The sequence below is a fragment of the Vipera berus genome (genome assembly GCF_964194415.1).
Source record: "Vipera berus genome assembly, chromosome: 3".
In the NCBI taxonomy this organism is placed as follows: Eukaryota; Metazoa; Chordata; class Lepidosauria; order Squamata; family Viperidae; genus Vipera; species Vipera berus.
The window spans coordinates 91,269,433-91,294,551 of record NC_138204.1 but is presented as its reverse complement, the minus strand read 5'-3'; the positions used below and the strand labels follow the sequence as shown (position 1 = coordinate 91,294,551).

General features: G+C 40.1%; 1 protein-coding gene across 1 annotated transcript; it reads right to left on the bottom strand.

Moving 5' to 3' along the window:
• Nucleotides 1-897: 897 nt before the first annotated feature.
• LOC308665953 (alpha-amylase 1B-like) lies at nucleotides 898-23,013 on the bottom strand. Its single transcript, XM_081324344.1, has 11 exons — nucleotides 22,839-23,013; nucleotides 12,755-12,979; nucleotides 10,446-10,592; nucleotides 7,298-7,495; nucleotides 6,109-6,339; nucleotides 4,853-4,986; nucleotides 4,492-4,614; nucleotides 2,424-2,523; nucleotides 1,713-1,834; nucleotides 1,454-1,616; nucleotides 898-1,024 (listed from the first exon to the last, which is right to left on the bottom strand). Exons 1-10 carry the CDS (start codon nucleotides 22,842-22,844, stop codon nucleotides 1,613-1,615), a joined length of 1,290 nt encoding a protein of 429 aa, XP_081180470.1. The 5' UTR covers nucleotides 22,845-23,013; the 3' UTR covers nucleotides 898-1,024; nucleotides 1,454-1,612.
• Nucleotides 23,014-25,119: the final 2,106 nt, after the last annotated feature.

Genomic DNA, 25,119 nt, shown 5'->3' with positions numbered 1-25,119 from the left:
AGCCATTTTTCTGGTCACCAGCCTGCTTATAAGCTGCCTTGGACTTGCAGCTTTCTGCCAGCTTCCCCACTGACTTTGCTTGTTGGCAACAAGTTGTGAGGAGGTCCATTCTTAATAACCCATATTCCTTGCTTAATGACAGAGTGCCGGGATTGCTGTTGCTAAGCCATGTCACGTGATGTGCTTTATGACAGCAATGCTTGGTGATGGAAATTCTGGTTAACCAAGTACTACCTGTACATATGTAGTCACCAGGAGTTGGCTCATTATAAGTCTTTATTTTTAATCAAGTTGATGTCATCCAGAAGTTCTGGAGTACAACTCCTATTTTTTGACACTGGCTATGCTGGTTGGGAATGTTGGAAGATATTCTGGAGCAGACCAGACTGTCTATCTCTAGAATGATGGTTTATAGTGACAAACTATAATGGCATCTCAATAACAGCAACAAAGTTTGTATTGATATCTGACCCTCAAGAAGAACATATTTAATCCCCAAAACTGTTCAACAAATGAATTCTACTCTTATCTGTATTCCTTACAATATTTTTGGCTATATAATGATTGGAGGGTCACAGAAGCTCCGTTAAAAACCTAGCATGGAATGCAGAAAAGCTAAAATGTGTCTGCCCAGTGACCCTACAAAACCTCAAGAGATGGAGTATCAGAAAACCCAGTGTGCTGTGGAATATATGCTGAGTATGAATGACTGATGATGACATCCAGTGTTTTGACAGACATTCAACCCCTTTTCAATATGACCAATCAGGCAGTAGGAAAGTAGCAAATTGGAACTAAACAATTAATTAGCTTTGATCCAAAGATGCAACCCAAATGATTTTGTCCTACTATACAGTGCATAAAATCCAAGGCCCTTTCAATTCTTAAACAAGCATACCTGTCATCATTGTTAAACACAAAAAATCCTTTGCCAGCACGTCCAAATGCTATCTGATTGTTATTGTTGTCCCACCAGTTTGTAATTGGCTCCCCATAGACAACATTTCGGAATATCACCATGTTCCTAAAATGGGGGGGAAATGGATCAGTGTAAGGAATGTACACATCTTTACACAACCTGGTAACTGTGGGAAATACTGGAAGATTATCTTGATAGAGAGATGAAAGATCACTTGCTAGGGCAGCCAGGAATAAAACTATTTTAAATTCACAACAGATAGATAATATTAAGCTCAGAGAGACAACTCCTTAATTCAATGAAGAATAAGGAGGAGGAGGAGGAATTACAGCACAATCAGATTTGCAAGATTCTGAAATTAGAGCCAATCTTAATAAAAGTAATTTTTGATTTTGTCTGGACTACATAATGGGGCTGACATTAATTTGATAAATCTGTTTATATAAGAAAAGGTGCAACATATAATTCAGTGAATTCTGGAGGTCTGAACTACTTCCAAACATTACGTCTGTTGTGGACTTAAATGTGTTTTACCATTGCCATGTTGACAACTGATCTTGCATACTTTTCTTGCTGTCTGCAGTAACTTTTGGATACACTCCTATTGCTCTGAAGCCCACAGATTATGGAAATTGTAACTGAAACCATCTGTACAGCATTTTGTAGGGAAAGACATCTTTAACATCCACCTGCTTACCTAGGAAAAAAAATGGCTTATTTGAACCCTAGACATACAGAAGAGCAAATTTACTCTCAAGAAGGCTCTATATAAGGTAGCACTGAAAGCATTTACCGAATTTCATCCCAACGGTGCTCACAGATCCAGCCATTGCCACAAGTTTCATTTGCATAAATTGTCACAGGTTTAATGGATCCATCACTATTGCTTGGTGGTCCAACCCAATCATTCAAGTCCTTGTTTAAAAAAGTAGCATACCATTACTAAAACCATAAGAAGCAAGATATGAACATGCTAAATAAATACCTTCATTCCTTTATAATATCCGGCTTTTAAACATTTCTAGAAGCAGCAGTCCTAGACTCTGGAAAGTTAACAAGGTTCTTATTATAATTTATGCAAGAATTTGAGAATCAGTGAAACTTAAACCAAAAAAACCCACCAAAAACCTAAACTGGCACTGCAAACATCAGTTAAGCTAAAACACTTGCAAAAGTTAATTTTCCCTGCCATATGCAAATGTTTCTGTGCAAATATTTTTAAAGCAAAATTATGCAATTCATATTCTGTATGAGCTAAAATCTAGTCTCTCATCAAAACATCCTCCCAGCTGTTTAAAGATGAATACAAACAAAATAAATGGACAAAGATATAAAATATAATGATTAAAATGCTGCAGTAAAACTCACAATAGTAAAGACAGGAAAACATCAATTTCAATCTGTTTTCAAAGTGATGGGACTATCTTTTAAGATACAGTGGCTTACAAATAAAATGAAAACATTTTCAAAATCAATTGTTTTGTGTGAAGTAACAAAAAGTTACCGTTCCATTCTGGATATCTCTAGGCCACCAGTAGCTTGACATGATTCGTGTGAATCCATAGGGATGAGCAAGCATAAACCCTACTGCCATCTTATAAAGTCTATTAAAAAGATAAAGTAAGAGTTCTGGTTTAAATGTGTTTTCAGACACAGAAATGAACAAACATAGAATAGATAACTTGAAATGTTCAAAACAGGTGACAGGCACTCTCACAAAATGGCTCCAGTCATGGGTGTGAGCACTCAGCTTATCAAAAAATAAACTGATAGGTTTGCTCCCTATTATTCCCCCCCCCCAGCACACCCAATGTTCCCAACAATCATAGCTTATTTTTATCTGGTTTTCTGGGCAAGTGAGCTCATTTCCAAATAAAGCATCTCCCTGTAGCCCCCAATTTTTATAGGTAAACTGCACTTAATGACTGATCATTTAGTGACTGTGCGAAATTACAACAGACTCACAAAATGATATTTATGACCTGGATATCAAAATTCCAATGGCCAGCCCCTCCCCCATGGTCACACAATTCAATTTTGGGCCCTTTGCATTTTGGGTCTACATTTATGGCCACAGGACTGCAATTTGAAACTTTTTTTTTACAGAAACTGGCATTAACTTCCAATTTCCTGAAAAAAACACCCCTTGCAAATAAAGGGTTCATTTAACAACTGCCACATTCACTTAATAACCACTGCATATGCTTAACAACTTAAAAAAATGTTGTAAAATCAGATCAGCATGTGATGACCCTGTTAATGGCTGACATGACTTAATAACCATAATTCCTGGCTCAATTATGGTAGTAAGTTTAGAGAGCACATGTACGGTACTCTCTAAAGGTGTTTATGTAGATCCCAGAGATATGTCTGTAAAGATGATGGTGGAAGGCCAAGCTTTCTTTTGTAGCATGAGAACTTTCCATTTATAGAGATGCAGGAGGAAAAGACTTAGTCTACACTTGGTAGATGTGATCATCACCACCACCATCTTTAGTACCAACTCACTCTTCAGTTCAGAAAACAGGAACACGTCTACACTGCAAAGATATTCCAGTGGTATATTATATCAAGGATGAAATTCTGCCCATAATTTCTTGAGATTACACTCAACTGAATACAATGTTATCTATTTTCATATAAATATGTTCAGAAAAATGGAGGGGAAATGTACATTCCATGTTTATTTTTAGGCTGCCACAGGCTGCAGCACCAAATTAATGAACTCCTGAGCATGTTCATACAAAAGAATACATTACGATAAAAGTATGCATTAAAATTTTTGAATGTCATTAATTTATGGGACCGCTTTGGGGGGAAGATTTAAAAAAAATGGATGGGTTACAATTTGGTCACAAATTTGATTCTGGAACGCAGAATCAAAATTCAAAGAGCAAATACTTCTAATTCAGTAGCCATCCAGCTATGGAAACTATACATTTTAGGTCTTGCCTCTGCCAATGTGGAGAAAATCTTTCATATCTAGTCTTAAATGACGATTTTCAATTTGACAATGAGATCTGCTCAGATTTCACTTGGACATGAGAAAACCACCAATTTCAAAATTAAAGGACACAAAAGAAATTCAAGACTGCTCCTGAAGCTATGTATTTTTTTTAAAAAAAATCTTGACTGTAGATTATAACAAAGCATTTCATGCAAATGTATGCAAATAATAACCAGGTTTACTGAAAATAAGGTATGGTTACTTGTCTAACAGAAAACATGTATATTGTATGTGATACTATCTCCTCTCTATATCTTTTCCCTTTTGAGAAATAATGGGATAATCACATATATTTCTCAATGTATCCCAAATTTGCTTAAGCTGCTTGTAGGAAGATCTAAAAAGCATTTTTTTTCCACTGGCTTCTCTTCACTCTTCAGCTTTTGGGGTAGAAATGTCTACAACTAGATATCTACAACTGGAACTGTAAATGGTATTAATTTGTAAATTACTAGTGGGGAGACTTTTTAAACTTCTGATGGGATGGAATGATTTGGGTTTAAAATTTAATTTGCAACTACAAAACAGCTTTTATAAACTATTTTAAAAATAGGGGCAGGGTTACCTAGGGTTCCAAAAAGTGAGAATGGAGGACCCACCACTTCCATGTCCCCTTTGGTTGTCATGATTATCAACAAAGATGAAGGCTTTATCAGATGGCATCATATGCCAGCTTTCTCCCCAGCTCCTAAATCAGGAAGAAATAAGCATGTATTTGCAAGACATTTCAAAATAGGCCAGTTTAGGAGGATATGATCCACTCCTTTCAATTTAAGAAGTGCAGTTGCCAAGCTTTGCATCAAAAGTCCACACTGACTGCACCATGATTTTATTTATTTATTGGGGGGAGGCATAAAGGTATCTGAATCCTCCTCCAGCACCTGGATCCCCATCTGGTCCTGGTTAATGTAAAAAAAAATAATTACTTCAAATTTGCCATCTTTTGTCCATTCCATTTCCGAAGGACAGACCCCAGCTGCATGCCATATTTAAATTCAGTCACTAGACCATTTCTGAAGTATTCAGAGCTTTGGACGGCTTCACCACCCAAATCAATTACCTGGAAAAAGCCAAGAAAAGGTAGAGAAGGAATAAAGGAAAGGATTCCTAAAGATAGCATATCTGGCAAGGTTATCACTTCCTATTATACTGTGTATTGACTCATTCTCAAAAGTGGTTTAGCAATTTCAAACATTTAGTCACCAAATTAGTTTCTGGCATGTACAGTACTTTTGAGGATCATCTTAGATTTAGGCCAATCTTGCACCAAATGTACTAGCTGCAATTATACATCTTTCCATACAAACTTTCAGGCACACTTTGGAAGTCCTTCTGCAATGTCTCACCACTAAGAAAGGAACATAGAGAATGTTTCTGCTGCATCATCTTGAATGTGGAGACCTTTACCAACTAAACTAGATTGACCTATGCACTTTTAGGCAAGATGCTTGAAACTCATCAGTAGTAGATTCTTCAAAGAATCAGCATTCTGAAATAACACGTAGGTATCTTGTTATATTTACTTGTTATATTTACTAAAACACATAGGTATCTTGTTATATTTACTTAATCACATCTTGTTCTATTAATTTCAACTCATCGTCATCATAATAAGAAAAAAGGGCTATAAATTCAAAAATGCTTTCTTCTTGAAATTCTACCTTTTTGTAAGCAATGTAAATACCTCAAGGTTTAAACTCGACAAACCTTCAAATTTCCATTGTCTTAGCTAAGTTAAGTTTCTTCTCAAATCAATTAATTTTTATTTTTTTTTTAATTTAGAAAGGCTTGTAAATCCAGAGCCTAGATTTTACACAAATGCCAACAAGCACATTAGATCTTCTAATCATTTAAGTTAATGCCTTAGAGTTGATCTGTAAAGAATTGCTTTTCTCAAATAGACCAAAAGTCTATTGGATCTTAAGGTCACTAGAGCTATGATCCGATATGAAATGAAGCTTAATACTAAGCAGGGACATATTGTATTACTGTAGATCCTACAATTCTGAGCTGCTGACAATTGACACAAACAGACAGACAGACAGAGCGAACAGATTTGTTGACAAATTATTCTTCCTAAGTCCCCCAGTCCACAAATTGTAAGATAGCTCATTTGAAGCACATGAACATTGAAGAACAATGGACAAATGCTGGGAACTTTCCTTTTATTATTATTATTTACCTCTTGATAGATGAAAGGTCGTGAACCTTTGGTGAACCATCGGGCATTGAGGTTATTTAGTTTGCTTAAAATAACATTTATGTCCTCGGGCCTTATGTGCTTAGCAGCATCAATTCGGAACCCTGCAACACCAAGGTCAATCAGGTGGTTCAAGAAGTCTATTATTTTTGAACGCACCTCGTCTTTCCACTGGGAAAGGTCAAGGAGTCCATAAAGTCGACAGTAACGAACCTATACGTATGGGAAAAATGATTACTACAACCATACAAAACAAAACAAAACAAAACCAGTCTGATTTGGGAAAATGTTGAAATGGTAAAAGAATTAAAGCCTTAAGCACCCCTCCATAACCGGATATATGACTCAAACCTCAATCACTCCAAGGATGTTCTGGGATGCTGAAAATCCAATGAGACCTGTCCATATTGTCTATGGAGATTCTCAGTCATCCAGGTCAAAGGTGCTTGTCCTTATTGTTTTCAAGCGTTTACAACACAGCTCTCTACTAGAATAAAAGCTGCTAGATTTTCCCGAGTCCTACTTTTTGAAAGTACAATTTTACTTGCTTGCTTTTTTGGTTTGATTTTTATCCTGCCTTTATTACTTCATAAGTAATTCAAGGCAGCGGACATAATTTTCTTTTTTCCTCCTATTTTCCCACAACAGCAACCCTGTGAAGTGATTTGGGCTGACAGAGAGAGACTTGCCCAAGGTCACCCTGCTGGCTTTCATGGAAAAGGTGGGATCTGAACTCATGCTCTCTTGGTTTCCAGCCTGATGCCTTAACCACTACACCAAATTGGCTCTCATATATCATACTGTATATTCCATAGGTATGCTTCATTAATACTATATTCTATGAATTTGTATTAAGATGCAGGAGTTTTGCAAAGTCACTGCTGCATACCACAAAAATTGTCTTTTATGCATTCTGGGAAGCAGCCAACAGATTTACCTAAGTGTTTGCCATCGACAAGCTCAATTGCCTTAAGAGTGTTCTTTCTCCCCTCCAGCAAATACAGATACAGTATATGTAATAATACTCACAAACGTATGCTTGATTTGGATTTTCATCGAGCAATTAAGGTTTTGCTTCTAAAATGGAAAACTGCATTTATCTATAGCAAACCACCACTTGTAATAATAAAACGTATACCATCACAGAACACATCAATATGGAAAAGTCTACCTGAATAGGATCACTGTAGTTTTCAATATCTCCACTGGGTGTTTTACATATTGGATCATTAAAATCAAATCTCGAATAAGGGACAGAAGGAAAATCGTGGCGTTCTGCATTGAAATAGCTCTTACAGATTCCACGGTTGCCAGATCCAGCTGCTGAGTTGAGCATATGGTTGAATACAGCATCCACGTAAATATGGACCTATTGAAGATACAATATATATATATATATATATATATATATATATATATATATATATATATATATATATATATATATATATATATATATATATACATACACACACACACATATACACATACACACACATATATACACATACACACACATATAATGTCACTTGATCTTAGCTGTCTTTTTTTCTTCTTTTAACACAAGGTCTTTCCTTATATATAAAGCATTCACAGACTCAACTAAAATGCTTGCATTTGAAAATAACCAAGCCTTAATAAGGAAAAACTTGTTCAAAATATAAAAAGAGTTACATTTTACCTAGAGCACAATCATCTTTTCTATTTTCTGTTGTTCCTGTTGCACTCTTCCATCTAGACATTCTTCAACCACTGATAATCAGCTATCAGCATACTAATGGTTACATACCCAGGAAAGCAGAAAATGCATATAGTCTGGTATTGCTAACACAAGCTTACTGTTGAAGCTAGGAACATGAACTTTGGCCAAGGCAAGAGACAAATCCAGGACTTTTCATCTTCATGTTCACAGAAATGAGAGAAAATTAGTATTAGGCCTTTGTTAGTTTCATCCATGATGTTTAAACATAATTTAATAGTTGCAACTTCTCTCAATAACTCATTCATTCAATCTGCAATATCCTAAGTGGTTGACTGCAGAACCTTAATAGTCTTAAACTTATTTATTTTTCTCAGTCATCCCTGGTTGTTGTATTTTAAAAAAATGTCCAAAAAAAATCAGAATCTTGAACATTCTTTGGGGGCATTTGGGCTAGTTTTAGTAACACATTAAAGGATTTTTTTTCTTTTTGATTTGCTTCTGTATAAGGAATTAGCTGGTGCATGCTTTGGTCCATAATTTTTTCTACAGAACTATTTAAAATTAGTACTTGCCAGATTCAGAGGAATTTTTTTTAATGCAATTCCAACATTTTGCAAACTGGGTCCCACTTCAAATGTTATCATATTGGTACAGGAGAAACCTTTCCTAGTTTCAATCAACGCCACTCCAAAAATGCATATATATTTTTTAAAAATCCCATTTATATCCCGCCCTTCTCTGAAGACTCAGGGTGGCTTACAATCTAAAGCACAAATCAATGTGCTTAGCAATAGCCTTCATTCTATGCATATGCCTGCTTATTAGGGCTTTCGCCCGCCCACCCCAAGCGGCATTATTACAAAGTCAGCTTAATTGCCCCCAACAATCTGGGTCCTCATTTTACCTACCTCGGAAGGATGGAAGGCTGAGTCAACCTTGAGCCTGGTGGGATGCAAACCTGCACTAATTGCAGGCAGCTGGTGTTATTTAAGGAGGCATTAGCCCACTGCTCCACCAAGGCTCCTAAATGAAACAAATAAGGAGGCAAAACATAAATCTAGGCGTCCTGCTCTTTCAGTAGGTAAATCAAAAGGAAACATAATTTCTTATGCTAATGTAGTTCCTCTATATTACTAGAGCAGCATATTATAAAATTACAAATATGCATTTACTATCCCATTATGGGGCCATCCACACTTCTTTTCCCCAACTTGAACACATCCTAATTAACATTTACTGAGGTCATATTCTGACATCAAAGCCTCCATCTTATTCTCAGCCTATTGCTCAGGTATTCCAACAGAAAAGTGGTATTTTCCCAAGATATCACAGCACAAGACCTGTACATATGCTCTTGATCTCGTCAGCAAGCGCCTTTAAAGGTCAGTAACTTGCTGGATTTTAACTGGTTGGCTGCAGAGCCATCCCCTTACATCTAGGCTCCATGCCTCTATGGCCATTTCTGTTGTGGCTACCATAGAGGCGGGAGTACTCTCTTCCATTGCTTTCAGCTGCTTTTCTTTTTTGTGGTTTGATCAGATCAGCAATGTAACAGAAAACAAAATGTCTTCCACTAGATTTTCCATGGTACGTTTTACATATGCATAGCATACCAAATGTGGGAGAGGTGACCAACAATTTTGTTCCTAATCTCTGGTTTTATTGAATAAAATGTTGCATAGGTTGCACATTTCAGAGGGGGGAATATATATTATTTAAAAAATAATAATGTTGACATGTTCACCTCAATTGCTCACTGAACAGAGATGATCTCTACAGCTGCCTCTTCCTATGGCCTTTTGCCAGCAAAAGGAATTTAACAGGCACGTCTTGGCTGCAGTCACTATTCCAATTAAGATACCAATGCCTTACCCACCACTTTCTGCTCTATCTGCCAGCTTCCCTCTTCCCCACGGCATTTTTTAGAATGTTATTTCCCTTTTATCTCAAGGATTGAAAGAAAACATATCCACGTGGCTGTGGAATGAGCCCTATGCCAACGTATGACTCAGATCTTCATTTCTTTCAGAACAATATGCAGAATGACATGATTGTCTTCACTCAAGAGAATACATCTAGAGCAATTTAATGATTTTTAGTGTTAGCATTATATTAGCCACAAAGATAATATAGGTCAAAATGACATTTGGATAAAACTGATGTTTGACATAAAAATACTAAGCCAGCAAAGTCTGAGAACGTTCTTATATAACATGGAATGCTAATAAAATGAGGATTGAAAACACACATATAAACAGTGCAAGTGATGAAGACGTTTTGGTGACCCTTAGAAATTGACTCAGCTGATGGGTCTTTTTTAGACTAAGTCTTCCTACAACTTTCAGACAAATCCAGACTGCAGGAAATTGTTTCTATGATTATAAAAAATATTTTATAGCAAAAATGATTCTATTTAATTTTTCTCCAAGGAAATTTGAGGAACTCGAATGTTTTATTATACAGAATCAATTCTATCTAATAAGAACTTTGGATCTAGAAAATTGGACAAATATAAGACACCCCTAAAAAAAAAACCAACTTCCACTTATGATGACTGCCTTTGTCCTCACATCTCCTGTTCCCCTCAATTAGCCCTAAGGTAGTGAAGGCCACTTACTCCAACATTGTTGCATCTAGTCACCATATCTCTGAACTCACTTTCATTTCCAGAGCGTGAACATAACTTATAACTAACTGGCTGGTATCTCTCCCACCATGGTCTCCAAGGATTCATAATGACAAGGTTTTCATTTGGAGGAGAAACCTAGATATTCAGAAAGAGAATGAACAGGTAAAGAACCAATATTATATTATTATTCAATGTTATTCATCTTATCTGTTCCAATCAATTCATAGCTTAAACAAGAATATTAGGACGAATATGAAAGTAACAATAACAATAGTCAATTAAAAGTATACAAAGCATTTCAAGCTTGAACTGCTTCAAGCTTCAAATTGGCTGGTTCAATTTAACTGAAAGCGTTTTAATCTGAAAGAAGTCTCTTTGAGCTTCAAGTAGAATCTAATATAAAGCCAACTGTTTCAGGATAAACTACTTCTATAAAAATTGAAAATGAGATTGAAGTATCTGTTTTGAATTAAACATTGATTTAATCTTCAAAACACTTAAATTTGAAATATTTTACACTCCTCACTATACAATTTTATAATAATATTAAGGATTATCATTAATTATATGAGTCTGGATCCAGGAAAAGCAGAAGAGACACAAAAACAAAATATTCTTCTGCCTTCTTCCCAAGAGTGATCCTCAACTTTTTTCAGGAAAAGACTCACATGACTCCACAAAACAATTTGCATAAGTGCAGAGGATGGTATATAAAGGTAAAGGTTCCCCCGCACATGCGTGCTAATTGTTTCCAACTCTAGGGGCCGGTGCTCATCTCCGTTTCAAAGCCAAAGTGGTCATGTGGCCGGCATGACTAGACGCCAAAGGCACACGGAACGCTGTTACCTTCCCACAGTAGTGGTCCCTATTTTTCTACTTGCATTTTTACGTGCTTTCGAACTGCTAGGTTGGCAGAAGCTGGGACGAGTAACAGGCGCTCACTCTGTTACGTGGCACTCGGGATTCGACCCGCCAATCTGCCAACCTTCTGATCGACAAGCTCAGTGTCCTAACCAATTACACCCTGTTTGTTTCCTGCATCTCTCACTCATATAATATGCCAATAAGGATCACTAGGGAGTAGAATGCTTTAACCAACCCAGTGATCAGGACCCATTTCCAAGGAAGAACAAGATTGCATTGCCTGAGGATGTAGTGCAGGTTGGGGAGGGTTTGTGAGTGTAAGGGGTTGCACAAGAGCTGTGGTGTGACTTTGTGAGGGTGCATGAGGGTGCAGCATGGGTAGGGTTTGGAAAGAGTCAGGGAGGCTGTGATGTGAGTCAGGGAAGGTGGATGGAGGCGCAGTTCAAGTTGGGGACAATATGTGAGGGTGTGGCATAGGTGAGGGAGAGTGTGAGGTGGTGTGCAGTGCAGGTCAGTGAGAATGTTGGAGTGTGTGAATGATTGGTACACGGGTAAGGGAGACATACTTTAGTGACTTGTAACCTTCCCTACCTGCTTCCTCACTGACTTTCTGGGGAGCCAGCGGTAAACTTTGCAAATGGCAATCACGTGATTGCAGGGTGCTGCAACCAGTCATTAGTACGAATTGGTTGACAAGCACATGACCAAGAGATTGTTAGGATGGCCAGAGTTCTGAGGGCAATTCCTAACCACAATTCACTTGGCAACATTGTAACTTAGAACTGTCAATGAGAAAATGGCCACAGGTCAAAACCTCTAGCTCTCTATATGTCAGAGCCATATTTGCTTGTTCTATTACTGCATTCAGGAAGCACTGGAGCTATTATATTAAGCAAGATGCTTGCGGTTTACCTGTTCAGAGTGGCCCAATCTCTCTAATCAGATGCTGTCAGATGTGCTGGGATTGCATCTTACAAAATTTTAAGGCAGCAGGATATATGGGAGCTCAGAGTCTATCAGTGGTTATTTAACCATGATTAAAGAGAGAGACATAAGGGACGCGGTGGCTCAGTGGGTTAGGATGCTGATCTTGTCGATCAGAAGGTCGGCAGTGTGGCGGGTCGAATCCTGAGTGCCGCATAGCAGAGTGAGCGCCTGTTACTCGTCCCAGCTTCTGCCAACCTAGCAGTTCGAAAGCACGTAAAAATGCAAGTAGAAAAATAGGGACCACTACGGTGGGAAGGTAACAGTGTTCTGTGCGCCTTTGGCGTCTAGTCATGCAGGCCACATGACCATGGAGACGTCCTTGGACAAGCTCTGGCTGTTCGGCTTTGAAACGGAGAGGAGCACCGGCCCCTAGAGTCGGAAACGACTAGCACACATGTGCGGGGGAACCTTTACCTTTACCTTTAAAGAGAGAGACACTTACTCACCTGAACACCTGCAAATCCATGTTGGGCTAAGTACCCTTCACATTCAAGAGCAATGTCAAACCATCGCCATTCAAAAAGATGGACAATAGAGGTCCTGACAGTTTTGGGACTGGACTTGTACTGGGTCCAGTAAAGTCCAAAAGCTACCAAGAGAAACAGCAGCACAACATTCCTCATTTTCACTTTGGCACATAGTGTTATGTTCCTCAGTAGCCTTTTGCTTTCCTGTTGGAGAACACAGCACCTTTACCAATTATGCACTTTAAATTCTGGCTTATTGTGAACACCATGTTTAAAGCTGTATATTCATCATCATCATCATCGTCATCACACAAAAACTAAGTACTAACAAGGCAGAAGACATTTTTGTTTCTTCACCAGGGTCAACAACCGAAGTTCAGAGAAAAATAACAAGCCTTGACTACAGGCAGGGATAAAAGCATATTTTATCAGATTCAGGTGCACAGACATAGTCAAAATTTATTTAAAGAGAGGGTTAGGCATCCATTGCTAGAAGTACTGTACTCCTGTTGACCAAGAAAGAGAAGATAGCCATATTTCTAACATTTATTCAAATACTGATTGATGCTGTGCAATGTTTTAAGGCTTTTAAGAAAGTCTAAGTATTCCATAAACAGATAAATTGTTTTTGCAGGCAAATGCTTCATGGTTAAAAATATTTTTAACCTAGGTTGATCACAAGTGACTTTTGTCCAAGTCCCTTTTCTAAATGTGGCCTTGGGAGACCTATAGTAGAAAAATCTGTCTTCCAGCAGAGCCCTTTTGCTTTCTAAAACTTTGAGCGAATCAAACCTGTTAACTATTTTTACCCCTTTATATATACTGTACAACATATGACAGGTCAAATGGGGTTGCAAAAAGATGTAGAAGTTTATAAATGTTGGGCCTGTGTTGCGGAAGAAGTCACTGCCTCTGCTTTGTGGAAGAGAATGTAATGAAATGATGAAATGCAACTTCTGATAAGGATACCATGTTAATGGTTGGAAAAGTCAGAGAAGAATGTAGAAGAGACAAGGGAGGTGAGTTTTTTTTTGTTTTGTTGTTGCTGCTGTTGTTTCCAGGAAACTGGAAGAGCTGACACTGAAAATTATAGCGCAACAGGTGCTGAAGAAGGTCCTGGAACAAAGTAGATGCTACATCTTTTTATTGCTGCAAATTGCAATTCAAGCTGGCTGCAACAACCGTCAAGGGGATGGACTAATGGAGTGAGAGAGCTGCCAAGATTGTAATTATGTCCAGAGTGGAAGTGGGATGGACAGAAAGAGTTTAAAAGAGAAAGATGCTAGAAATTGAAATGGATGAAAGAAAGAAAAAGGATACTTGGGTAACGGAGCTGGGAAAAAAACAGAGGGTCAGATCCATCTGGACAGGCAGATAGCAGCCATCACATTTGTTCACATTTGATATAACTCAAGAATGGAGGTAACAATTGCTCGCTTTCTTGTATGTCTGCTTTGAAAACAGAAGGATAGGGCAGCTCCACAACCAAGAAATTGCTATCATGTTGCTCTCTGCTGTGAGAAGAGAAGAGAATATTTGTAGCTCAGGGTTGAACTGTGGAGTCCTTGGTGCTCTCTGAACTTGGACGTTTGCTTGCAGACATTTCATTACCAACTTGGTAACATCATCATATTGAACATCATATGAACATCATTCATATTGTCTCTGCTGATGATAGGAAGCCTAGATGAACATTTTCAAGCTGAGAAAGGTGGTAGTAGTAGAGTTACTTCCAATTAACTTTTACCCCCTCTCCCAAAGTTTCTCAATATTCTTTATCTTTTATATTTCAACAGGACATGCACAAAAGATCGTTGTTTTCTTTTTGGCATATATTTCACTATTTAAGTAGCTGGGATCACTCAGGAAGCTTTGCAAGAAGTGTGAATAACCAAACTAGAAACTATATTTACTTTTCTGCCAATCCAAAAAGAGCCATCCAGCTTTCCAGAGACCTCATTTCAGCTGAATATGAACACAATTTTCACAGAACTGTGCACTTGAACTCACTAAGCATCACCTGCACAACATCCCATGGATAACTTACACTTTTGAGGAACTCTACAAAACTCTTGGGGGTTGAAACTTACCAACTCCAAGAAATGTAAAAACCATGTAATAATCTTATATCTGAGAGGTCTCCCATGATAAACAAACACATCTCTGGGCAAATGATTCAACAAGGTTTCCCCATGGCAACTCATTAAATTTAATTATGCACCTAAGACGCCTAGCTCTAGCTGTGGTGTCAACAGAAGATCCCCAAGAGAACACAACCTTATTTAGTCCTTCTCCCTTGGCAGTTTTATTAACCTCAATATACAGTAGTTACTGACTGTACTGTTCTCTACTCTTGGATGTCTTTTCAAGTTTCCAGAATCCTATTTTTTCTGAGTTCTAAAAACAAGTCCTTTGCTCTTCCAACCAATGCCCAATCAGAACCATGCAATCTGCTTGAGCACAATCCTGGAATTTGAACTTGTAATTCCTCTCCTAAGCCAACACCCTCAATTGTAGATATCAAGGATGTAAGTAATCCTTTTTACACGAGGGGCCACATTCTGTAAGAGCACAATGCTAAAAAAAAGAGGTTCAGAGGGGGAAAAAAGCATTGTGTAAATTAATTTTAGTTAAAATGAATAGCCACTCAGTTGTTTCTGAGAAGTCCCAATGGAAAGCATGAAATTCAGCTTAAGCATCAAGAGAGGCACTCTAGAAAAAAGAAAAATATTTGAAAGGAAAATAAATCATTGACTCACAGAATGCAAAGGTTAAGAGGGATTTTCTGACTTGCAAGATTCTGTTATTGTAACCTTACAATAAAGACAGAGCTAGTATTTATTGTTGTGCTTCTTGTCTGGACTTTGTCAACGGGCTAACGGTAGGTCAAAATAATTTGGACTGCATCTTAGTATCAAAGCTAATTCATTGATTAGTAGACCCCAATTTGCTGCTTTTCTACTGTAGGTCTGAGAAACTGTTTGATCTGACACCTGAGGAGGGGAGGGTACTTCTGTTTTATTCTTTTTTAATGGATTGTTATGAGCCTCTTAGGGACGCGGTGGCTCAGTGGGTTAGGATGCTGAGCCTGTCGATCAAATGGTCGGCAATTTGGCGGGTCGAATCCCAAGTGCCGTGTAACAGAGTGCCTGTTACTCGTCCCAGCTTCTGCCAACCTAGCAGTTCGAAAGCATGTAAAAATGCAAGTAGAAAAATAGGGACTATGGTGGGAAGGTAACAGCGTTCCGTGCGCCTTTGGCATCTAGTCATGCCAGCCACATGACCACGGAGACGTCCTCGGACAAGCGCTGGCTCTTCGGCTTTGAAACGGAGATGAGCACTGGCCCCTAGAGTTGGAAACGACTAGCACGCATGTGCGGGGGAACCTTTACCTTTATATGAGCCTCTTAGAATCATTATTTGAGATATGGGTCACATAGAGGGTGGGCGGGCGGGCAGGCAGGCAAGCAAGCAAGCAACCTCCAGTTGGGCCCTGCTGCAGGATTTATGACAATGTAATTTGGGACAGCAATGATTTTGTATTCCATCAGCATTGCCTCTTTAGGTTTCCAGAACTGGAGTGTGGGCTGGAATGTGAAAAGTTATTCTCTGGTTAAGGACTAGGGATAGGTTAAATTTGGCATGTTTGTGAACTGCAGCGTATGGGGATAGGTGGATTGGTTAAGGAATGGTGCAACATCTTCTATGAATGTCTCTTAGAATAAGTATTGCTGACTTGGTAAAACCAGATTCTCTAAAACCTAACAAACACCTATTTCGCAAAGAAGGTGGACTGGGGAGGTTGGTGCCCGAAATGGAATTTGCCAGCGAAAGTGGAATACACACAAGAAACACAAGCTTTATTCCTGTCGCTGTTATTCTCCCTTGATTCTAAAGTATTTCTTTTGGAGCAATTGTTTACGTAGAAGACTGAAGCTTTGAAAAGCAGATTGTAGAATAGGACCCAGATTGTTGGGGGCAATTAAGCTGACTTTGTAATAATGCCGCTTGGGGGGTGTATGAAAGCCCTAATAAGCAGGCATATACATAGAATGAAGGCTACTGCTAAGCTTGTAAGCCGCCCTGAGTCTTCGGAGAAGGGCGGGATATAAATGGAATTGAAATAAAATAAAAAAATAAAAAAAATATCTTTATTGTCACTGTGTAACTCACAACAAAATCAAGTATCATATTTATAAAAGGGAACAGGCCTCATCCTTGGGATTTCAGGGGAATAGTCAGACAGGTAGTCCTCAACTTACGACCACAATTGGGTCTAGAATTTCCATTGCTAAGCCAGGCAGTGAGTTGCAATCTTTTTTTGCTACAGTTGTTACACTAATCACTATAATTGCTCAGTGAACCATGCAGTCATTAAGTGAATCCAGCTCCCCGCCATTTGTCTTTTCTTGTTAGTAGCCAACTGGGAAGGCTGCTAATGCCGATCCCATGACTCCAGGTGTCTGCGACATTCATAAATACATGCCAGTTGCTGAGCGCCCAAATTTCAATCATGCGACCATTGGAATACTGTAATGGTTGTAAGTGCAAGGGCTACTTGTAAGTTACTTTTTTCAGTGTGATTGTTAATGGTCGCTTAACAAATGGTTGTAAATCGAGAAGTACCTGTATAACAGCTTCAATTTACATTTGTGCTTGGCAAGTCACTGAGAGAACCTGCACGTTCATTATATCACCTATCCCCACAGCTTCACAGTCACAGCCTGATTGGAAGAAAACTTTTCTATGTTAATACTACTCATCAGCAAATGTTCTTCAACCCTTCAAACTCTAGAGCAGGGGTCTTCAAACTTGGCCCTTTTATGACTTGTGGACTTCAATTCCCAGAATTCCTCAGACACCTTGGCTGAGGAATTCTGGGAATTGAAGTCCACAAGTCATAAAAGGGCCAAGTTTGAAGACCCCTGCTCTAGACCCATCAAAGCTTACTATACTCATTTTTATTTTAAAAAAAATAAAAAACAACCCAAAGAATTGTTTCACCAGTATGCCGCTTAAGGATCCTAAGAGCACTGCACTCCAGTGTTCTTTGTAGTACATCTAAGTTTTTTACATGTCTGTTAAAAGTTGAAACAGGCAGTTTTTGTACACATGAAATCTTTCCATAATCTGTACAGGTGAACTGGAGCTCATCTATTGCTGTTCAGTTCTTATATAAGACAATATTGCTTTTAGATTGGCAGATAGTTCTTTCAAGCCATGTCTAGCAACAGCCAACCTGAGTGAATGGAAGGAGAGTAAGAAGTTCTAAAACGTATGACACCAGCAAGCAAAAAGTCCAAATCTCTCATATTAGAAAAAAAAATTCATATAACCTCCATTGTTTTTTTTTTAAAAAATCATATAGTTTTGGCTGGTCAATAAGAAATTGGAGGAAAATACAGAGGATTTGCATTTGTAAATGGTTCCTATTCAGCCACAGATACTTGCAAAAAGTATTTTCTGTACTTCTTTACCTCATAGTTGTATGATGCACTGAACAGTCTCATGCTGGTACTTTAAAAAAAATCCATATTACTATTGCTTTAGAACAGGGCTTTTCAACCGGTGGAACGCATAGCACTAGTGGTACGCGAGCACCTGGCTGGTGGTACGTGTAGGACAGGTTGAACAGCACTGTAAAAAAAATGTAAAAAAAAAAGTAAAAAAAGCATTTTTTACTAACCTGCTTTCAGCTGCATTCCATTTCTCCATTCGCTTCTCAGCCTTCACGAGAAGTTAGAAAGTCTCATGGAACTTTTTTTTCCTTTTTTACCGATAGTCCCACAAACACATGGGGAAGGCTGAGAAGGGAACGGAGAAACGGAATGCAGCTGAAAGCAGGTTAGTAAAAAAAACGCTTGGGGGAGGCGAGGGCATCTGGGTGGGGGCGGTCACCTTACCCTGCATGGTGGCGGGAGTGTTAACGGGTGTTGGGGGTCCAGGAGGAGCTGTGTAAAGCAGACGGAGGGGAGGCCAGATAGATTGTGGTTGCTGCTTAGGGCCGGAGGGTGATCGTACAATAATAATAATAATAATAATAATAATAATAATAATAATAATAATAATAACAACAACAACAACTTTATTTGTATACCGCCCTTCTCCTGAAGGACTCAGGGCAGTGAACAGGGCAAACATATAAAAATACAAGAATACAAAAATTAAAAGAGATTAAACAAAATGCCCAAAGCTTATAACAATAAGTTAAAATACATTAAAAAATAATAAAACCCAAACCCATCACCCATCAGGCCAGTAGAGGTGCTGCTTGGGGCCGGAGGGCAATCGCACGCGCGAACAGGACAGCCACACACAGCAGAGGTGCTGCTCGGGGCCGGAGGGGAGGCCGGGCAGATTGTGGGCACTGGCGGCGGCACCGGCATGGAGGACAAATGCACACGTGAGACAGATGCGCACGGCAGAGGTGCTGCTCAGAGCCAGAGGGTGATCGCACGCGCGAGCACCCTCCACACCGGCACCACCAGTGCCTGCAATCTGCCCGGCCTCTCCTCCGGCCCTGAGCAGTGCCTCTGCCATGTGTGCCTGTCCTGTTCACGAAGCCTTCTCTCGCCTACTGGATATTAGCAGCCCAGATTTGATAGCTCCACTTAAGACCTGCTGAGGTGATTTCTCTTTGCCGAGTGGGAGGTGCGACCCAGCGCCTGCCACTGCGGCTTGCTACTGTTCCCTGTGTTTTTCAATTGACAACCCGTAGCTGCCCTCGAAAGCAGCTTGTCTCAGCATAGATAAGGCTGAGCAAGCAGGCAGGAAGCAGCGTCCTCCGGGCGCACACTGGGAGCCATGGGGAGGAGCAGCTGGCCACGGGCAGATGCCCCACTGTGGTGCACGAGGATCCGGAACAAGCTCAGCTTCCTTCTTCCCAGCTCCGGGAAGCCAAAGACCTCCATGCCTGCTGTGGTGCCCATGAGGTGTATTCTCCCGCAGCTGTGGGAAGCGGCCTATGCTTGTCTTTGCTCGCCGGCTTTTCTATGCCTCTTGGGCTGTCCGATTGCAGCAGCCAGAGCAGCCCCTTAGCCCAGGGGTAGGCAACCTTGACTCGTGGACTTCAACTCCAGAATTCCTGAGCCAGCTATGCTATCCCTGCCTTAGCCCTAAAGATGCACCTGACTCGGGAACCGGGCGGCCAGGCTGGCAAGTGAAGGCGCCCCGCTCAAAAACCTGGAGCGGATCTCCCGTTTGGTCTGCGCAGGGAAAGTGGGACCAATTGGAGGAGAAGCTGCAGCCGGAGGCAGAGTCCGGTGGATTCTCTCTGCTCTCTCCTCACCAGCCCCCCCCACCCCCCCAAGCCTTAGACTTATGGAGGGAGGGAAGGAAGAAAGGAAGGAAAGAAGAAAGGTAGAGATAAACGGTAACATGCCTTTTGAAAAGTTTGGTTCCCCTCCTGCCCACTCACAATAGTAACCCATGGATTCCCCCCCACACACACAGGCACCCTGCAACCTGAGGGAGGGAGGGAGAGACAATGGAAGGGAGGGAGAGAAGGAGGAAGGGACAAAGGAGGAAAGAAAGGAAGGAAAGAAGAGAGGGAGAGAAGGAAGAAGGGACAGAGGAGGAAAGAAAGGAAGGAAGGAGGGAACCTACCCCAGTCAAAAGCCCCTCCACCAGAGACCCATGGATTCCCCCCACACAGGCATCCTGCAACCTGAGTGATGAGCTCCCCCCCCCCATTGACTTCGCTTGCCAAAAAGTTGCAAAAGGTGATCACATGACCCTGGGATGCTGCAACAGTCATAAGTGTGGAAAATGGTCCTAAGTCACTTTTTTCAGTGCTGTCATAACTTCGAACAGTCACTAAGCAAATTGTTGTAAGTCGAGGACTACCTGTACTTTATCATTTTTTTTTTGCTTTTTTTGGTCAAGTTTTTGACACCTTGCTGGGCGACTGGTGGTACTCGGATATTGCCTTATCCTAAAAGTGGTACAATGGGTGAAAAGGTTGAAAAGCCCTGTTTTAGAAGAAGAAACCGAGAAGATCAAAGGAGTTTGATTGGCAAAGCTGATCTGATCTTTTCCTTAAGTATCTGTTGTCAGACAGCTACCATCTGCCATTACTATATTTTATGATCATAACTGGAAGCAGAGCTTCTTGGAAGGAATAAACGTGACACAGACCCGTTTTCGGTGAGGAAATCAAGTTTTGGAACGGCAGTAAATCCAGCCAAACAGTGGGAGAACAGGAGTCTGCAAACTGCTCAGTGATCTCTGTCCTCTGTAAATCTGAATCAACTCAGTTCAGAATGCTTTTCCCTACAAGATTAAGTTGTGCTTTATATTTTCCCATGGGATGTTGAAAGCTACTTGCTGAATTAAGCAGAGAAGGAACATTTTTGAGGAATGGGAAAACATTTCTGGGCATTTACAACACATATCACATTAAGGTAGCAATTAAGTCCCAAAACATTACTGGTCCAAGGATAAAAGTTATTATCTTTTCTATCCTTGTCTCTTGGTCCTTGGGTAGTTAAATGGTGAAGATTCACAGGACTCCATTCTGTCCCCAGTAGAGGTAGTTCTCATCCTACAACTCAACTCGTGGAGTTCAGAATTTTGTCATATATCACGATGGTCCTAAGTTGAGGCACCCATATGACTAACCCAATTTTATGACATTTCTTAATGAACGTATCAGTTGTAAAGCAAATGATTCAGTTGTTAAGCAAACCCATTGTCCACAATGAGCATGCTGGGTTTTTTTTGCCAGAAACCAGAAAAAAATGATAATTACCAGCAAAAACAAAAAAATCGTAAACCAAAGTCACGCGATTATAGGACATTGCAAACGGCCATAAATGTGGGCCAGGTACCAAGCGCCCAAAATACAATCACAGTGACCAGTGGGGGACAGCAAGCCACCAGAATTTTGAATTTGGGTAAGTACTTTTTTGGGGACTGTCATACCTTTGGTCACTAAACAGCTGATCGTAAGTCAAGGATTACCTGTACAACTTAACATTTGTTATGAAGTTATTCAGAGGGGCCACCAAGACTGTAGGAAACTGACATCAGTATGATTGATAGTACCTGTACTCTTCCATATAATGAGAATTAGTAAAGGATGTGTGGGTTCTGGACTAATAGTTTATAAGTATTAACTAAATCCTGACAAGACAGAATTACTAAGGATAAGTAGTCCTCTCATCCAGGAATCAAGGAGGTTATTTTTAAATAATCCTGACCACAATTGAAACCAACAATTCTATGACTTCCGATTTTACTGCCAGCTTCTCTATTGACTCTGTTATTGAAAGCTGGCAGCGAAGAACACAATTGGCAGTTATGTGAATGTGGGGCAGTCATAAACATAAAATCATAATATTACTTTTTCAGTTCCTTCATAACTTTGAACCATTTCGGGACCCCGGAAAAGGTCCTGGGAGACCCCAGTAACCTAAGATCACAGGGGCAATGTGTGATTCCCAATCCCAGAGAAGAAAACACACAGAGACACACAGATGCTCCTTCAAATACTGGGAGATGCACCTCCACACACCTTCAACATTACCTTTATCTTGGGCTTTATATGAGTAAGTGTGTCGGATTCTCTTACCTAGGAATGGCCATGGGAGCAAATGCAGACCTGCCTGTGCCATCAAGGGCGGTCAACTCTGCAAAAAAACAACAAAAAAACCCCACAACCTTTCCCCCCCCCCAACCATTTCCGGGCTGCAAACTTCCGGACTATCCCTAACTTTGTTGCCATCTAGCCATCGTCCGGGCATTTTGCAGAGCTCAGAAACCTAGGCATCGTTCTGTAAAACGTGCTTACTCCACCTTGGGAGGAAGGTTTAGGAAAGTCTTATTCGCTTTCAGAACTGTCGCTCTCTTTGCTCTGCAGCCACACAAACCGGCCACTTTAACTGCGGGATTCGGCAGACCCGTTAACTTTAGCTCTTACAGCTTATTCAATTCCTACGCTGCCAATTACTCCCAAAATAAAATTGGTTCGTTTTATTGAAACGCGCCCGCCTCAAAAAAACAAAACAAAAGCAGGCCCGACTTGTCTTTTGAGAAAAGCGCAGCGGAATGCATCGGGGAGCACCTGCATAACGGCTCAGCTGTTTTAATCCGCCCTTTGCTGCTCCTCCTTTGCTCTCCGGCTGCCCATCAACTTAGCCTTACAGGTTTACACCAATCCTTGAAAGGAGAATAGAATGGCGTCCCTTTCCTGCGCCGGGTTTCTCCGACTTAAAATGCCCTGTCCTCCACCTTACAAGCCCTTCCTAAACCTTTAGAAAGCATAAACATTTGACTGCTGCCCTCTCGTGTCCACAGTGCAGCCAACCACTCACCGTCTCCTCGTTGCCATTTAATGATTTCGCCACGCTCCCCGCAGCCGCCCGCACTTAACCTCCTTGTAAATATTGCAAAAGTAAATCGTTTTGATTCGCCCCTCCGCAACCAATCATCCCGACTTCCATCGCACAAACCTATTTTCCAGGCGTTACAGGTCCACAAGAGTCATGGACTGAAATTAAACGTCATTGACACGTGTTTTTTTTTAAAAACAAAACAAAACAAAACATGGACCTTGCAAGCTTGTTCGCTGTTTGAACAGAATCCCTAAAGAGGAAAATGGAACGAACAAGTAGAAACTGAAAAAGCTAATCGAGACGAGTTGGACAAGTAGATCATATTTTATACGATCTGTACAATGACACAGATTTCTGCAAACTTGATAGCTTGGGTTGTTAAGCCCATTCCTAAGGAATATCACAATGCAAAAGTTGATTCCTGGCAAGACGCCACCACCTGAACCCCTACTGATGTATGCATATAAAATTAGGTTGGTTTTTTTCTTGTTTTAATTCTAGCATGTCTCACTTTGCTTGCTTGCATTAAACTAATTTTCCAGTTTTCCTCAGAATCAAGTTAATCAGTACCCACAAGTCTTCAATGTGGCAGAAATTCATACAAAAATCTGAACGAAACACATTCCCTGCTATGGGAAGGTCATTTTAAATTCTCTTCCAACTCCTTTCATAGCCATAAAAAGGAAATTATCCTGATTTTTTTTTAAAAAAAATATTTTTTAAAGTTTTCATTAGTCCAGTGTCAAATTAAGGAATCCTGGCACTATAGCCTTTTATCCGATTTCTTGTCTGACTTCAGTGACTTCAACATTTCCCATTCTAGTGATCTCCAGATGTTTTGAGACAATTCCTTCCAAATTCCCAAAGGTTTACATCAGCACTGTGAACTTTTAACTGCCAGCAAGTCTATAACTGTTACCCAGGTGATTGGAATAAATTTTCAGAAATCCTTCTAATCACGATGCTTAGTTTAGAAGCTGCAAGAACTGGAGCCGTGCTTGGCTAATGGCTGGACATCAGCATTTGAGATAATTTAATAGATGGGGGGAAGATTTAGGTTTTCTCTAGAGGATTGCAGTCATATTTCTTTATTTGCTTGCCAATCTTCCCACTGCTAATTCTGTAATATCAAAGGCTGAAGTGTGAGACTCATTTGTCAACCTGGCTTGGTTTGTTTTAAATCTCCATTGTATTTTCTCTTGCATGCTGGATGTTATTTTTTGCGAGATGACAGGAGTACGAAGCAGAATTTTAAATGTGTTTTTAACTTGCACTGAGACTATACCAAAGTCTCTTCCCAACTTGGTGTCCTCCAATTGAGAGGATAGAGGGAACCAAGCGCCATAATGCCCATCTTCCCCCGGATATTAAGGTCACTGACCAGAGGATCACTAATTCTCATCTTGTGGAAATGCACTAGGGAACACAGCCCATTCCATCGTGGGCATCAACAAAGAAATGGCAGATGGCCCCATCAGATTTTCCTTTCTGGATATTTCTCTCTCCGTCATCCACCCACCCTCAACTGTACTCCAATTTTATTCTAGGAGAGCACAAATTTAACGCTACAGTGAAGTCAAGGAGTCAAAATCACTATTGCAGGGAGCAAATCTTTTCAGACAATGACAATGAACTTTTGCAGTGGAAGACTGGCAGGTGTGCCAAGTGAAGCAAAAGTCCCAATTGGAAGAAAAGCAGGATGCCTGTCTTCAGTTGTTCCTTCCATGACACCATGTGCACAACTATTCTAGTAGCAACAGGAAATATATGGTATTAAAAAGTCCCAGGAAAGACCTTTCCAAACTGATTGCACTGACATTCTCCCCTCAGCTCTTCCAAATTGCACTGCTGACTGCAGGGTAGGAAAAAATTATCTCCGTAAGATAATGATCAGAGCTGGATCCACCTTATACCAGTTTTCCTTATCAGATCTATAAGCATAGCATAGTAGTGTTTATTGTTCCTGGAAATCTCTTTTCATAATCAAAAGGAGCCTGAAAATTAGGACCC